We start from the raw sequence: 15873 nt of genomic DNA on the forward strand, positions 1-15873 counted from the left end.
TATTGACGCTGGTGGTGACAATTCCCTCGTAGACGAGTTGTTAAACCTCCTTGGTTCCTTTAACGTAGCCTTTGGTACCCTGCGAACACGCTCCGGGCCGCAGGGAGATCGAGAGTTTGCTTGACCCATGTTAGGGCAAACGAAATTAGGTCAATAAGGGTCTAGTGTCATTACGCGATCCCTCGCCACGATGGACAATGGTCGTGTTTCGGCACACGCTTCTATATCAGGTCGGTGAGGTTTGAAACCCGGAAATGTCACCGGCTCATACTCCGAAAACAATGCATCGTGGCTTGTGGAGGTGTGTAGAGATGCTCGTTTGGAGTTTTGAAGTGAATCAGGATGCTTTTCTGGTGTCGTAGTGTTCTGTCCACTCGAGGGCCCTTGTGTGCTTCTGTGGTGTTGTGATTCGCCGCCACGGTAATGGATGTATGATATACGGTCTCGGAAGAAAGAGGAGATTGATGGCTAGCACTTGACCTATTTTCGAGTCAAAAAAATAAAACGTCTCTCCTTATGTTACGGGACTGGTATACCGTGTGTTATAATAGACGATCATTGTTCTGTTTGGAGCATGCCGCCTGCAAAGACGGCACCAACATTGACAAGTGAGCGAACGATTCAAAGGTAAAGAGGATCCTCGGCCTCCTTATGGTTGTCAGACGACTGAGAAACGTGATTGCCCTACCAAGAGTAAGAAAGGAGCTAATGGCAACTGAAAACGGGAAAAAGAAAATCAAGTCGCTGGAGTTCCATGCGTTCGTGCCGTATTTGATGAGGGAAATGGGAACTTACAGAGGAAAGGACAGCGCGAACAGAGCAACGGACGTGACGGGAGGAATCGATCAGCATAACCGGCATAACGGTTATAGCAGATGTCCGTTGGCAGTCCCGTCTTCTTTAGGCAGTTTGAATACCTAGATAGTTTGGATGAAATATTAGAAAAAAAGAAAAAGTTTTTGGGTTTTGAAAACTACCTCTAATAAAGATTGCCAGAAGTGGTTCGAACGCAGAAGGGCAATTGCTGGTTCCCGAGACCAATGTTTTCGACTTGCCGGAGACCGGTCTTTTTGAATTTCGACGACCAGGAACAGGGAGAAAGCGAAGACGGCGGGCTTTTCAAATACCGAGATCTAAGAAGTGAAGGCTTTTCCGTATGCGTCGAGCAGCAGCAGTAAGTGCGTTCCTCGCTTCTTGAACAGAAGCCTTTCATGCCTCTGGAGTAGTGTGATAGACAGTTCCCGCGGCTATCAATAGGAGGACAGTGGTGACAGATAAGTTGCAATTATTGGCAAATTGCAACCAGTTCTTCTTGATTAAGCTGACCGGTCAGCGAGTATGAACACGAATAACAAGCGGTGAAAAATGAGGGTGATTGGCGTCAAGTAACATGTCTACCTTACCAGAAGCCAAGCTCGCTGCGGAAGCTTAGATTGCCAGAGGAATTGTCGTACTCAAACTCCAAAATGACGAATTCAATGCTTTGAGCCGACATGGCACTTATTCTCACATTCGAACTCCGGCAAGCCCAATATGTATACTTATCCTTCTTCTCGGTCAGGATCTGGGTGTATTTTTCCTCGAAATTCTCCGGCCATTCTAGATGGACTTCGGTCCTGGCTTCGAGTGTCTCCGCATTGCAGAACTAAAAGGTTTCGCTGAAAGAATCTTTTTCAGGAGTTTCTGATGGACCAAGTAGACCGACGCAGTATGAAATGAGGGCATTCTTGTCCAAAGTCTTGCACAGTCGACCCTCGTACTCGAAGAGAGCTCTTTCGGGGACGGCCGGTTTAGTTTCGTCTGACCCGAACGTTAGTCAGAGTTGAGACCTCATTCAGATTTTTCATTAGGTCCAGCGCAGGTTCCCAAAAAGGCAGATGAATTTTGACAATCCGTGTCTCAGGGTGACGGTCAGCTCCCGATGTGCTTGGCTTGCTCCAGATGAGGCATAATTTGCAGATAGTCCAAAGTCGACCGGCGGCAGCCGCCACCTGCATTGAGTGGAAGGCCCGGCATTGGGCTGGCCAGATCTGTCTAGGATTCACAGGCCCCCAGCCTCGTGATGTGTTCCGCCACGAGCCAACCGACTGCGGGCCAATAGAATTCACCACAAGGAGCTGAAGAAGAAGTTGTTAGCGGAGGGCGCGGCCAGAAGCGGAAGCGGTCATGGCGGCGCCAGTGCTCAGGGTTAGGAGCCTCTCGAGCTGGTGTCATTATCAGGACGGAGCAATCAAGAGTAACGAAACAAACCATACAGTCATCAAGCCAGGGCATTTGGTTGGAGATGGCGATTTTCTAGTGAGATGTCAGGTGGCGGCCTGTTTTCCATTGCGTTACCAGCGGGTAATACGCCGGACCGATCGGGAACAGAAGATGACGGTCATCGGCGCTCTCGAGCTTTTCGGCATGCGTGAAGAACTTCTCAAGCACCTTGGTTCGAGCGACCGCCTCCTCTGCGCGTGTCGCGTTGATGGCCATCATATTATCCATCTCCCAGGCTGTTTCCTCGCGTTCTTTTCTCACTGCTATCGCCTCCTTCGCTCGTTGCTCGTTTTAGGCTTGCAGCACCTCTATCCCTGCCTCGGGATCATCTCCTCGGCAGCCGTCGATTTGAACATGTGTACAAAGAACTATATGCTTGCTTTGCAGGAAAAGGTCCGCAAGCTAGACACCATGGTCACGACACTAAGACATGGCTCCGATCAGGAAGCTGTCACTATACTTCAGCGAATCCGAGCGACGATATCTTCGAGTCTGCTTCCATTGGCATTACCGAAAGGCCATGTGATTGACGACCAGCATGAGTCTCCTCGGCAGGTCGTCGAGTTCAATACTCATATATGTCTCGATTCACATGCCTCAATCTGGTGTGACACGGCATCGGAGCCTGAAAACTCGGAGCTCACACAAATAGACTTCGACCCAGACTGTCCGAGTGTATGCAGTCCATAACCTTTCACCGAAACTGCTGATCATCCGCAGCATCGACGCCTACTCCGGTTGCAGTCCTGCCCTGCTTTCTATATACGGGCGATATGAACTGGAGGGCATTGCGGCTCAGGTCTATCGACGACAAGCGACGATCGACAACGTAACCATATGCGAACTTTGTCCCTTGGCCGCGGCCAGTAGAAGATACTATGTTGATGAGTTCGACGGCTCCGTCTCGGAAGCCTTGTACAGTACGCCTAAGTTACATGTCGAAGACTGCATCGAATCAAGCTTTGTCCAAGGCATGAGAACCACGCTCTGACTGAGCATGTACCCCTTCTTCACCCACCCCACTAGGACTCGTATTCGACTGAGTCCGTCATTTGTCATTTGCCCTAGCTGTATGGAAGCTAGCTGATAATTTCACAGCATAGACCTCTGTTCAGCTCGTTCGGCGTATCTGCAGAAAGAGCGATCGCCGTTTGACTTCGGCATTGCATAACCAACGGCGTATTGTTCACTCGTCTTTATGGAATGGTAACCAAATTTCTATGGCCACGACCTCAGATCCGACTTTGGCCGCCGGCTTTCTTCGTGGCTTGCATATCAACCTGCCATCAGCCAAGAGAGGGCGGCCCACGATCGAAAATCGATTTCAGGCGCAGTTGTGCATGATCGGCCTGATAATGGCGGGCATCTCACACGACATCTACAGACCAGCTCGCGTCACGTGCTCTATCGTCGAAAAGCGCTCCAGGATATCGAATCGGTGGAAAGAAGACCTGCCGCACGAAATGCAGCTGTCTGAGCTTTTAAGCGGGAATATCTCTGCAGGCCTACAGTAGAGATCATTTCTACTCTTGCATGTCGTGTTCCTTGGAGCGCAAATGTTCGTTTAGCAGTCCGTGCTGGTAGCAATGGCCAGGTGCGAAATGAACAGACGGTGGACGCTGAATGGGAACCTTGAACGGGGCGGTTGGCTCCAACAGCAATGTGTTCGGGTGGCTGAGACTTGCTCGCATCTCCTGGATGTGCTCGGATGCACCAGGTGTATGTTTCGCAGAGATTGGTTGTGCATGTAAGTCAATGCGACGTCCTACTGGCGGAATAACTGACTTTTCTCCTACCACCAGTGGCCCCGCGGTCATGCAGTGTGCTACTTTTCGACGCTGCCCAGTCGCTACTCTATCAGCAAAGAGACAAACCCCAGGAGCTGCTTGCTAAACTAGAGGAGTGTGTCAATGTCCTGCAGGGATGCGGGAAAGCCGCTTGTATCGTGGTCGAGAAGCCTCAGATCCTACTCCCCTTGTGCCAAGATCTACGGAGGCTCGCTAGCACTGGTCCAAACCGCGGTAAGTAAAGCGGTATCTACGACATATTGGAGAACCCACATTCTCTTACGGTGTCGGCCAACCCACCGATATCTACTCCCATAATGTGGGACTACTTGGTTCCATTCTTCGTTTTCTGTGTGACCAGAAAATCTCTATCTAAATAGTGGTACGCTAACTCGCTAGCGCGTCTTGTGACAGTTAGTGGTGCAGTGTTACCCATCGGCCAACCTTCCCCATAGGGTTAGGGCAACATATAATACCTGGGATGCACCGTGCGATTGAAGCTTTGGAAAACCCAGCTCCGAGATCTTCGACAATTGAGCATCTTCTCATTTGTAACAGGCGACCGTAGTTCTGTCCATTTAGGAACTTTTTCGAGTTCATGTTACTTGCCGGAATCTGGAGGGGTGGTGAAGAGCGACGTCAAGATCCATGGCCCGAGAGAGGGGTGTTATTTCAACGTGCGGGGAAGCAGTTTAACGTCCTGTTTTCGCTCTACAGTAGGTTACCAAAAGTCACCGGACACTAGTCTCTTAGTACGCCTCCTGGATACTACATTCCCCTACACTTGATAAGTTTTTCCCATATATTTACTATAGTAGAGTAGTATAATTAGTATAAATCGATAGCTCAAGCGAAGTACTTTCAGAATATCGTATCTTCCAGATTAAAACCGCGTATATTAGCTCTTAGTCTTAATAACTATATTAACTCTCTCGTCTATAGATTTGATAGTCTTTCTAATCGTTACCTAGTCTAGACTAGCCTAGACTCTTAAGATAGCGTTTATAAAGCGATCGAGAGTCTCCTAAGAGTTCCTAGTTATATATTAAAGCTCTAGATTAATCGCGTTAATAAGGCATTTAAGCTCAAACTAGAGATTCTCGATAGGGTTTAAATCTAGCGAATATAATAGTTATTCTATAATGTCTATTCCGTAATTCTCTAATCACTTCTTAACCTTTTTAGCCTTATAAATAGGTACGTTATCTTATATAAATATTCTACTAGGCTCCTAGACTATTAGAATATTATCGGTAAGAACTTAGATATAGGAATTAGTAGAATAGCCTATCTTTACTAACTCCTAGTCGCGCGAAAGGATATAAATATCGAAAGATTCGCCCTCGCCGAAGATTACTACCTAAATTATAATTAAGATATCCTTATTTATACTCTTCTAAGTAATCTTATCCTTATCCTACTTCTACTAGAGCGTCCGAAAGACCTATTCGCGTTAAGTTCTACTATCGCGTTAAATAGAGTATTTATCGCTCTAGATTACTTTACGCTAATCTTCCTATATCTAGTCTCGGTGCGCTAAAGTCTATTCGTATTTAACTTGAGTAGTCTTATCCGTTAATTTAGGACGCTTTTTAGTCATCTATTTCTTAATTTAGTAGTTCTAAAGTAGCCTTCGAATCGTCTAATCGGATATATCTAAATTAAGTCTTCTTCGTAACTCAGAATAGCTAATCTTAGGAGTGACCTTAATAGCGCGTACGATACGTCGCTCTATACGCTTAGTAAGCTTTTTAGGTCTTCTAGTTCGATTAGTAGAGTCTAGGCGTAGATTTTATAGTATATCGGACACTATCGATTTGGGAATGTTTGAGATATCTACGATTTCGCGTACGGATTTATCAGTCAAATGGAGACTATATATAGTGCCACGTTCAAAATTAGACTATTGATGTCTAGTGGCTATCTCTATATTAATAGATTGACAAATGAAGAGGTGGTTGTTAAGGAATCATACTTTGAAATCTATTCATCTGTACGAGGGTGTGGGTACCAAGGCACTAGTGTCCGGTGACTTTTGGTAACCTACTGTATCTTCTGTTCAACGGTCTCTTAGTCGGCCCCAGGCCATGCCCGGGTTCTGAATCTTCAAGTACCGAGTGAGGTGAGTGTCGGATCTCTCTCTGGTAGTGCAACGGTCTAGCGGCGACGATTTCGGGTTTCCGATGAGTCGAGGGATCGGAACCGCCACTCAGCCAGGGCAAGTAGAATGCTCGACGACTGTCGAACCGCTTGCGGCGCTCGGGTGCGTGGACAGACTTCCTCGAAGCGGCGTCTGAGTGGTGTATTCGTCAATATGAGCGGTGACATCTTTGCCGTTGACCTGTTGTTTTGCAATGGTAACGGGCTAGACCGGCAGGAATCTGTCTTGCGACAGTTAGAACAAATTTTGACGCGGTATGAGACGTGACACGAGATGTGACATGACCATGACAAGGGTTACCGAGGACGCGCGTCTCTTGGACGGGATGGGGGAAGAGCTTGCCGGAGGTGGGAGTAAGGTACACCTCAAAGTTGGCTGAAATAGATCCTTGGAGAAAGACGCGTTGTTTGATCGATTATTTAGGCCGATAGACTGTAGAGGCCTCCTTGGGGTGGGCATTGCTGTGTTGAATAGAGAACGTCAAATTGTGATCGGACGCGCGACGCGAAAGAAACGCGTGCTATTCCCAGACTTTTGCGCACCCACTGTATGTGCTGCATCACCGGCATATCGCGGCGTCCGTATGGCCATTGAAGAGAAGGGAGCGACCAAGCGATCAGGCATGAATCAGGGCAAGGGGACGAGCAAGGCTGAGCGGGGAGTTCAATTCATTGCGGCACTAGGCGATGGGATTCATGTCGAATAAATGCCCATCTCCGTCTACCTAATTGCCTCTGTTTTGGTTGTAAGGGCCCGCACGTCCCTGGAGAGAGTGGTGTTCTGCGATGGCACCCGAGAGAAGGCTCAGAAGATTTATGCAACCAGTACCCAAAGGAGCGCGTCACTAGCAAAAAAAACATACGCAGCCACCCACAAACGCAAAAGAAAAGAATGAAAGATTGATCATCCATGCCAGGTCCCCTCAACCTCCCTCCCCCTTCCCCTTTCCCTTCCTCTTCTCCTGTCGCACACCTTACAGCCAACCGAGCCCCGAGCGTAGGAAGACAATCTGGAGATTTCCAAGACAGCCGGGATAGTCGGGGCGGGCCAGGCCAATTGCCAGTGGTCCAAGACGACCGGGACAAAAGCTCCACCCGATGGCGAACGGGGGCCTACCTAAGACTGGATGCGCTGGACGACAATTTGGCTGCCTTGTATGGACACGTCCGTTATCGCGCTGCCTTTCTGCATGATTTCCATAACGGTGGCGCCGCTGGAACCATAGGTCGTGTCGCCGCTGGTGGCCGGGGACATAGTAAAAGTCACGTTATCGAAGTTGACGAATGGGACCAGCATGTCGTTCTCCTCGAAGTCCTCGACGATCCACTCCGCGTTCAGCTGCTTCTACTAGGCCAACTCGTCATGGAATGAATGTAAGCGAGACCGTCTGGCCGGTGGACAGGTTTTCGATTGTAACTTTGCTCTCAGTCGCGCTATTGGCCGTATCGCTGTACAGTACAACGCTGTCAGTCGGTTCGTGCGGACGTAAGGAGATGGGAGGAGATGAGGCTGGTGGACTAGTGATGGAGCTTGGGAACTTGCCGGAGAGGAGGTGGGATAATGAGCGGAGAATGGGAGGCACCTACGTAACCATGATCTCGTCGCCCGTGCTGATCTTCATGCCTTTGAAGTCGTAGGCGGAATTAGGATACCGCTCGTACCAGGCATCAAAGCCTTGGACGTCGTCGTCGACGTAGAAGTCGATACCGCTCTGCAGGATCGAGTTCGTCGCTATACTCCACCTTCTGCTTGCGGCTGTTGGCTATCATGGTTTTCTAAGGCGCCATCTCATCGTCTTCCAGGGCGATGATGGCCTGGACCTTCATGGCGTCATGGACCTCCATGCGCATATCCTGGCCGCTGCCCATCTTGATCTTGGCGCTGGGGCTCATCTGCTTGGAAACGTGGGCGCCGTGGACGTTGGCGGCCGCGTGCGCCTGCTAAGGCCGTAGCGGTGCATGTCATCGCGGCCCTGTCGCATGCGGGTAAGGCGAGCGGCGAAGCTGCCCTCGGCGAGGATGAGGGCGAGAGCGAAGACGTCGGCGACCTTCATTGTGTCAGGGTGTCAGGTTGGAGGGGTTTGGGAGCGGGAGCTGAAAGGGGTAGAACGTGAGCGGACTGGGTCTGTATGCTGGCTTTGATCGGCTTTACTAGTTGCTGGGGCGGCAAAGGCGAAAGTTGATATGATAAGCAGCTCGAATACATAGACAGAGAAGAGGAGATCAAACCCCCTTAAATAGACGTGTGAAAAGACGGACGTCTTCTGCCGCAAACATCGCTTCTCGTGGACTGAGTGCCTCGCTGACCTCGACGGCGGACGAGACTAGGACGGCCGCTGACTCTCGAACTTCTTTATTAGGTAGGGAGGGGACATTACAGGCGCGCGAAACCCTCCTCGTCTCCGACCCTGAGGCGCCGTAATGCGTATGATAGAAATTCCGCGACATGCCGCTCGTCCGACTTTTAAAACGGGAACGCCCACAGGCCTGGAAGACGGGACGGTGCTGAGCTCCCCTGGCCGCCGACAGCCGAAGCAGTCAATGATGGGACTACCCTAGGCAGCCGCATGCGCGCGCGAGAGGACTTCCACATCCAGTAGGCTGTTAAGGATGCCTTATTGAAGATAGGCAGTACTCAGCGATAGATAGAATCCGTAGTAATAAGTATCCTTTACGTATCGTATCAACAAGACTCAAAGCTTAAGAGAAGGAAGCTTTCCGTGTGTGGGAAGCGTACCTTTTCTCCTATAGGCCTGGTAAGCCTAATTGGCTTAGGGCCGTCCCAGCGGTCCCTTTACTCCGCTCTTCCACTTAAGCTACAGTGGCGCATAGGGATGCTTCTCCCATGCGAGTCACGTGCTCTTCTGCTGCGTTTGTGACATAGGCGGTCGATATCGTCGCTAGTGATGATGAAGGGGCCATGCTAAGCCGAGTGCACTGCGCTCTTTATGTGAGCCGGCACGGCTGGCTTCCATATCGAACAAGCACCTGCAGCACACACCAGGTAGGTCAACCAGAGCTGCTGTGGCGGTTCTCTGGAATAGCGGCACAGAGTGCGAAAAGCGCATATCAATACTGGCCTTCTCTGTCGTGGCCTGCTATATCGGCTAAATGAGAAGAATGCATCTCACTGCTTTACGTTCCAGCCCGCAAGGCTCATAAACACAGCCCCCTTCCTTCGCTTACTCCAAAAGAGAAGGAAAAGGTCCCGTGGTGCGGCTCGCGATCCCCGAAACACTGATGTCGACCCCATAATCTTCATCGAGAGTCTCGTCTTTGCCGATGAGGCGTTCGCGGGTAGTATACGCTGCCTGGAAGACATCTAAAAGGTCGTCGTGCCGGCTGGCCAAATTCAGATACGCATCCCTCGGCGCAAGGACTGGGACGACAAGCTGACATTCCGAGACGTCCTCGGTGGGGGGAAGAGCGCGATGCTCGCGGTCGACCAGGCCTTCTCGTATGCGAAAGCGCGACGGGTCTTGGTCGGCCGCGGTCGGGCACTAAGACACGAGAAGCGGCTGGAGTGGTACGTCCTGCGTCGCGCATCAGGCAAGAGACTCCACGGTAAGTCATTCCCATACACAGTCCCTCCCTTTCCCTACTCCGCCCAGCCCTCGTAAAGTCGGCTAACTTTATTATAGAGGCTGTCACACAGGAGGAGAGGAACGCCAGCATGGGTCACACACTCGGGGACTCGTCGACGTACGTTAAGTACTTCATAACCGAGTACCTCAGCTTGAACTTCCACGCGATTGTGTTTGGGAGCCGGCCGCAAAAGGATATAATCGATCAGTCACGTGCCATATCTCCACTGACGGAGTTATGGCACGTGATTTTCCTATTGTGTCACGGGCGTCGGACGAGGTCTAAGTCGCCAAACCCGGCACCCCGCAAAGCACCCGCCAAGGGACGCACTATGACTGTTGTCCGCCGGCCCCGTGCTACCAAGGCACAGACGCAAAAGCAGAGTGACGAGACCTCGACGCGTCATGACACGGCCGCCGGAGACCAGGAATCGCCGGCGGTAAGAAGGCCAGAAGCCGTGGTCGAGGACGTGTTCGGAGACATGACCATGGACAGGGTTATGGAACCGCTCGGCGAGAGACCGGAAGATAGAGCCATTGTCTCAAACTTGCAACCTCAAGCCCCTAGATTAAGTGACATAACTCTCGGATACGTGGAGCATGCAGAGACGGTGGCTCTCGCCGACATGGGGGCTGGGATGATTTCCATCGCAGACATAGAGGACGTGCCCATCGCATGCGTGGAGACCATGACCATCGCAGACTCGGAGCCTTGGCCACCTCTCGACCTCAGAATGGAGGACACAGCAGCAATCGCAGGCCTGGACCCTCCAGCACACAGGCCAGATGACACGGCCATCTTAGACCCGAGTTCTCAACACGCTAGGTCGAACAGCACGGCGGCCATCGCAAGCCTGTAAAACACGGATATCGCGATAGCACTCGGATGGCTGGCTGAAAGACCGGAGAGCACGGCCATCTCGGACACTGGGGACATGATCACCCCAGACCTGATGAAGGGCACGACGTCCGACTCTGCTGGCTTTGAGCTGTGGGACACGACTTCTGAGCCGGGGGTTGACATGCTCATCTCGACCACCATGACAAGGCCGCTGACATGTTCATTCTGTGGGTATGATGCGGACGCGGACGACCCGGGCGAACACATGTGCGACGAGATCCTCGAGGGAGATGCCCGTCAGGTGCCCGTTCGAGGACGACACTTCTCAAGCGATATGCGGGGACTTTAGATCGTTTACGAGCCACGTCAGACGGCAGCATCCAACGATTCTGGAGACGTAACAGCACGGGGGAAGGGAGGGGAGGGGAGTTTGGGGGGCTAGGGGGTTGCGTTAGCGGATGTTGCTGTCGAATAAGTGCCCGCAAGCTAGGTACAGCACGCCGGATAGCTAACTAGCGCTCAGTAGGCAAAAAACAGTTAAGAAACATCGTCCCACGTCGCCACCACGGCCGCCCGGTTTGCTCCCTACCTCTCCGCCTCAGTAGATGGAACGATCACGACGTCAAAGACATCCCTCGAAAAGAGCATGGCCACGACTTGGTCGCAGGTAAAACTGGACTCAACAATCTGGCCCTCCAAGGTGCGTGTCAATTCTTATTCCTCGTTTCCTATTGTGGCCCCCTCCTTGGATGAGAGAGATACTCGACGACTGTGGTCGTACACCTAGTGGCCAGAGCAGACAGCAAGATAGCAAGACAATATAGTGAATAGTTGGGCGACATGTAACCCCCCCACAACGGCATCTGGCTCTCCTGGGATTGACACCTATTGGGGGGTGAGGCCCTTCTCTGGCACTTGGCTCCCCTGAGATATCTGAACGTGGAAGAAGATGCAGTACCCGTTGCGCGTATGTTGGCTTTCGAAAGGCAAAGAGTTGTGCGTGGAAGCCACCCCGCTAGCCCAATAGTTCCCCTGTACGCGACCGTCGGTGCATGCTGCGGTTCAAGTTTTCGGCAGCATTCGACAGGGATCCGTCGTGGCTAGGGTCACCGGAGCTTTTCCGGAAGGTACTGCGACACCAGCACCTCAGCCTGGGGAGAAGAAAGTAGGGGTGCCGGGGTATATCGAGACCAAGAAGCCGACAAGATCAATATCGCCACATTCAACGGCGCTTCAAGCCCTTCCGGAAGACAGAAGGAATGATGCGACCAAAACGGCGAGCCGCCCTCCCCTTCAAGCCATAGCCAACCTTCAAACAACGCCCAGCTTCGAGGCGGGGATCAGGGATGCTGGCTGGATTGGCCTTCCTGCAAGCGGAAAGAGCTGCCAAGGGGTCGAAGCGACTCGGCAGCAGCAGGCACCCGCGGCCACGACTCCGATAGGAAATAAGACGAAGACCGACTTCTCGGCCTCCGTCGTCGAAACGGAGTCTTCCTTCCCTCAGAACAGGGGGGCGGCCGCTTCGCTCTTCAGTCCCTCGACCGGACTGACTCCGACGCCATGGAGGACGAGACGACGAAAACCGAGCCAACGGAGGAAGCTCCTGTCCCGAGCGGCTTCTCCGGCGCCGCAAACCCTCTTCCGAAAGGCGCGAGGCACTGTGACGGCAACTGACCCGCGGGAGCCTACGCCGATGGCAGATTCCAAAGCTTGCTGGCCCGCGAACGCACGGCCATCCCCGACCCTAAATACCTAGACCACCAAGATTTCGGTGCAGACGAGCGGGCCGCCGTCGCCAACTGGCTTGTCGAGCTCCACGACGGCTACCGGCTTGCCCCGGTATATCTCTTCCTCGGCGTGAGTATACTCGATCCTTACCTGTCGAGAAAAAAGGTCAATCTCTTCAGGCTCCAGCTCCTAGGTGCTACCGGCCTGTGGCCGGCGGCCAAGGTCGAGGAAGCCATGTGTCCGGTGGTTCAGCATTTTCCCCTCATGTACTGCGAAGACGAAACATCCACACCCGTTACGTCGAAGAAGAGGCGGAAAATCTGCTACGAGGGAAGGCCATATTCTCGAAACCTTGGATTTCGTCTTGACCGATCCTGGCCCCTTGGGCTTCCTGCGCCGAATTCCCGGCGCGGACGGCAACGACACGAAATGCCCCTGCCCTCCCCCATCCTCTTGACGTAAACAAAGACCAACATAAACTAATCTTTCTCCATCTCGCAGGACGACACATTCTCCTCGTTTGCGGGCGATTACACGGAAGAGGACGTCGAGCTCGTCCTCCGGCTGATGGTCGAGGGTCTGATACCCAAGCCCACCGAGCCTGCAGACCAAAACCGGCGCTTCGTATTTGACGTATCCCCGTGATGAGGAAGGTGCTAATGCCCAGAGCGGCATACAAGAAGTCCAATTCCCTCGACACTTCACAGCAGCGTCCAGTCATGGGCAGTAGAGAACGGCAAGAGGTTTGTGTCGGCGCCGGATCGGGGCATTCCGAACACGGGCGCGGTGCAAGAGACAGAAATATGGGCGATCCTGAGCAGCTCAGTCTACGGGAGGCCGGAAAACGTGGAGTTAACAGCGAGTATAAAGGAAAGGGAAGTGCAGAGGGACACCGCACCGTTGCGGATGGATTATGATACCAGGTCCTGCCATTTCGGGGGGCTTTTTTGCTTCACAGTGAGCTGGTGGCGGGACGCAGAGGCGATTGAAAGGAATAATTAATACATAAATGCATTGCAAAATGACTTTGTGCCCAACTGTCTCTCTCTCCCCTCTCAACCGAATCTCCGCGTCATCCATGACCCCGTGCTACCCGGATTCCTGACCGTCCAAATGACCGTCCAACTCGCCGTCCTCCCGAAGGTACTCGTGTTCGAGGGTTCTCTTCGCCGAGATGCGGTTCTCAGGATTTAGTTCCAGTATTTGCCCGAGCAGTCCCAGACCGGGTTCGTGCGGCTAGTCGCACAGGACGCATTCGGCGCACCCTTGCAACTCGTAGAACGACAGTTCGAGGGTTTTCAAGGTCATAACACCAGGCCAATCGGCTTCGGCAGGAGGCCCCAAGGAACTAAACGTAGAGAGGCATGGGGTTGGAGACGTACGGCTCGGGGGGGAGCGGGAGGGGTGTTGGTATTGAAACTGCCAGGTATGTGGCGGACGTACCTGAGAACAGCTTTCAACTGCTCCATCTCCGAACGTCCTCTGAAGCGCACCTTGGACGTGCACAGCTCGGCCCAGATATAGCGCATCGACCACACGTCAACGACGGCCGTGTACCGGGGCGCGCCCAGCGGCAGCTCCGGCGCGCGGTAGTAGAGCGTCACGAGCCCGGGCGTGTGCGCGCGCCGGGCTTCCGTCGGCCAGCGCGCCAGGCCGAAGTCGGCGACCTTGACCCTCTCGTCTGGTTATCGGCTGGTTCGCCGGCTTGAGGCCGCGATGGAGGAGCGAGACCGAATGGATATAAGCGACGCCGCCGCACAGCTGACGTAGGAGGTGTCGGACGCGCCCGGCCGGGACGCTCGATCCCTCCGGCTGGCCCTGGATGTATCAGTCGAGGCCCTGGTCCTGGTGCTCCGTGACCAGGTTCAATGTCCGGCTTTCGAAGTTGTAACACACGTCGATGATTTCGACAAGGTTGGGGTGCTTTACTACTTTGAGCGCGCGGATTTCGCGCAGAGTAGGGATAGGAACGCCTTAGTCCTCCGGCTCGTTGCGGATTAAGGACCGCGATGCGCCTGGGAATGCCTCGAATCATAGTATTATAGACCGACCTTGATTCAAGTGGCAAAAAGTTCTACAACTGCTTAAAGATATTCTGTGACAGCACTGAGCAAGGCATGTTATACTGAATGCACGGCTGACAAATGGCTAGACGTTGGATATCTAGTCTTTGAGCTCCCTGGGGCCTTCAGTCCGCGTCTATCCCATCCCAACTGGGCCTATGGCATTGCGGTCATTATCTGCGGTATCCTCGCCACATCTATATCAGCCGTCAGATCATACGCACCGATCATGGTCGTTCGAGCTTTTCTCAGGTTTGCCGAAGCTTTCGTCCAGACTTGCTTCGGGTTTCTGTCACTGTGGTATCGACGGGAGCACGAACTCATCCTCCAACGAACGGCCGCTGTCCATAACACGCCGGATGGAAAGCCGCGTTTGTTCCGAGTGTGGTGGGCGCTGAAGGACCCGAAGACCTGGTTGTTTGCAATGGCGATTGCCGCCGCATCTATGGATGTCGCCGCTTTAGGGGCATTCTTGCCAACTTTTATCCACCAATTCGAATTCTGTCCACGTAAAGGCCTTCACAGTTGCGTGTCATTGACAGAAGCTAACCAAGCGCGAGTGAACACTCAGTTGTATACCATTATACCGTACGTCTCTGCAACGGTGTCTGAGCACGTTGGTCGATGACATCGACAAGCGAGCGATACCGTTTCTGATGTGCATGAGTACGTCTGTGATTGACTTCATTATTACTTTGGCCACGACCAGCAAGGCTACCCTCGTGGCTGGCTGCTGCTTCATAGTAACAGGGTGTTGCCCCGCCATCGTTGTCTGTGCCACTGGCTGTTGAACAGCCATGCCGGCTATACCAGTGTACTCAGCGGCGAATCTGAACCTCTCCAAAATCCATTTCCGTTTCCAGACCTGAGCGCCCTGCCATTTGACCTGAGTTATGACTAAACCGCTCTGAGCTGTGGCTGTGCAGACCTGAGCCATGCCCTGAGCAGCCTGAGTACAGCCCGTGAGCGCCTTTCAAGGACCCATAACTTGGCCCCTTAGTTCCAGTTTTCATGTTTCACTTATTTGGAAGGGCCCAGTCTTGGGCTCTTTTGTTCGGTTATTGTTGCCAATGCGCTTACTGGCCGCTTTCCGGGCCAAAGCTGCTGCCTAGAGGACTGCCTCCCATCTCTCGCAGCCACCCACGCAAATACGTGAAAGACTTCGCCCAATTAGCTCTTGGGGGTTTACGGCGAAGTGCTTGACGAGATTCGAATTCGTAGCACAACCTCTTCGAGATCGGCTGACCTAATCAACAAGACAACCGAGGCAAGCACACGTGGGGAGCCTTTGGTGAAAACATTCCAATCTTTCGTCGCCGATATTTGGCACCTGGTGACTACCTGCACAGAAGACTTCGCGCAACTTAATGTTGCGCCCTTCAGGGTTAGATGATATTAGCACAGACTCCTCTGTGCAGGTCGCTCAAAGATATCGACTGGAGAAGTTG

General features: G+C 52.7%; 5 protein-coding genes across 5 annotated transcripts; 3 read left to right on the top strand and 2 right to left on the bottom strand.

The window, feature by feature from the left end:
- Positions 1-1399: 1399 nt before the first annotated feature.
- Positions 1400-2478, bottom strand: AYL99_12112 (hypothetical protein; the record flags this gene model as incomplete). The annotated part of the gene is made up of 4 exons (XM_018843593.1): positions 1400-1645; positions 1706-1800; positions 2256-2295; positions 2338-2478. The coding sequence occupies 4 exons, from the start codon at positions 2476-2478 to the stop codon at positions 1400-1402; spliced, it is 522 nt and encodes a 173-aa protein (XP_018687073.1).
- A 4848-nt stretch (positions 2479-7326) lies between these two features.
- On the bottom strand, positions 7327-8263 carry AYL99_12113 (hypothetical protein; the record flags this gene model as incomplete). Its single annotated transcript, XM_018843594.1, has 5 exons — positions 7327-7536; positions 7595-7658; positions 7797-7972; positions 8031-8091; positions 8130-8263. The coding sequence occupies 5 exons, from the start codon at positions 8261-8263 to the stop codon at positions 7327-7329; spliced, it is 645 nt and encodes a 214-aa protein (XP_018687074.1).
- Positions 8264-9640: 1377 nt separating this feature from the next.
- AYL99_12114 (hypothetical protein) lies at positions 9641-10983 on the top strand (the record flags this gene model as incomplete). Its single annotated transcript, XM_018843595.1, has 3 exons — positions 9641-9773; positions 9851-10649; positions 10704-10983. 3 exons carry the CDS (start codon positions 9641-9643, stop codon positions 10981-10983), a joined length of 1212 nt encoding a protein of 403 aa, XP_018687075.1.
- A 1211-nt stretch (positions 10984-12194) lies between these two features.
- Positions 12195-12824, top strand: AYL99_12115 (hypothetical protein; the record flags this gene model as incomplete). The annotated part of the gene is made up of 2 exons (XM_018843596.1): positions 12195-12294; positions 12319-12824. 2 exons carry the CDS (start codon positions 12195-12197, stop codon positions 12822-12824), a joined length of 606 nt encoding a protein of 201 aa, XP_018687076.1.
- Positions 12825-13726: 902 nt separating this feature from the next.
- On the top strand, positions 13727-15053 carry AYL99_12116 (hypothetical protein; the record flags this gene model as incomplete). The annotated part of the gene is made up of 3 exons (XM_018843597.1): positions 13727-14041; positions 14133-14319; positions 14515-15053. 3 exons carry the CDS (start codon positions 13727-13729, stop codon positions 15051-15053), a joined length of 1041 nt encoding a protein of 346 aa, XP_018687077.1.
- Between the last annotated feature and the right edge of the window lie 820 nt (positions 15054-15873).

The sequence above is a fragment of the Fonsecaea erecta genome (genome assembly GCF_001651985.1).
Source record: "Fonsecaea erecta strain CBS 125763 chromosome Unknown Scaff37, whole genome shotgun sequence".
In the NCBI taxonomy this organism is placed as follows: Eukaryota; Fungi; Ascomycota; class Eurotiomycetes; order Chaetothyriales; family Herpotrichiellaceae; genus Fonsecaea; species Fonsecaea erecta.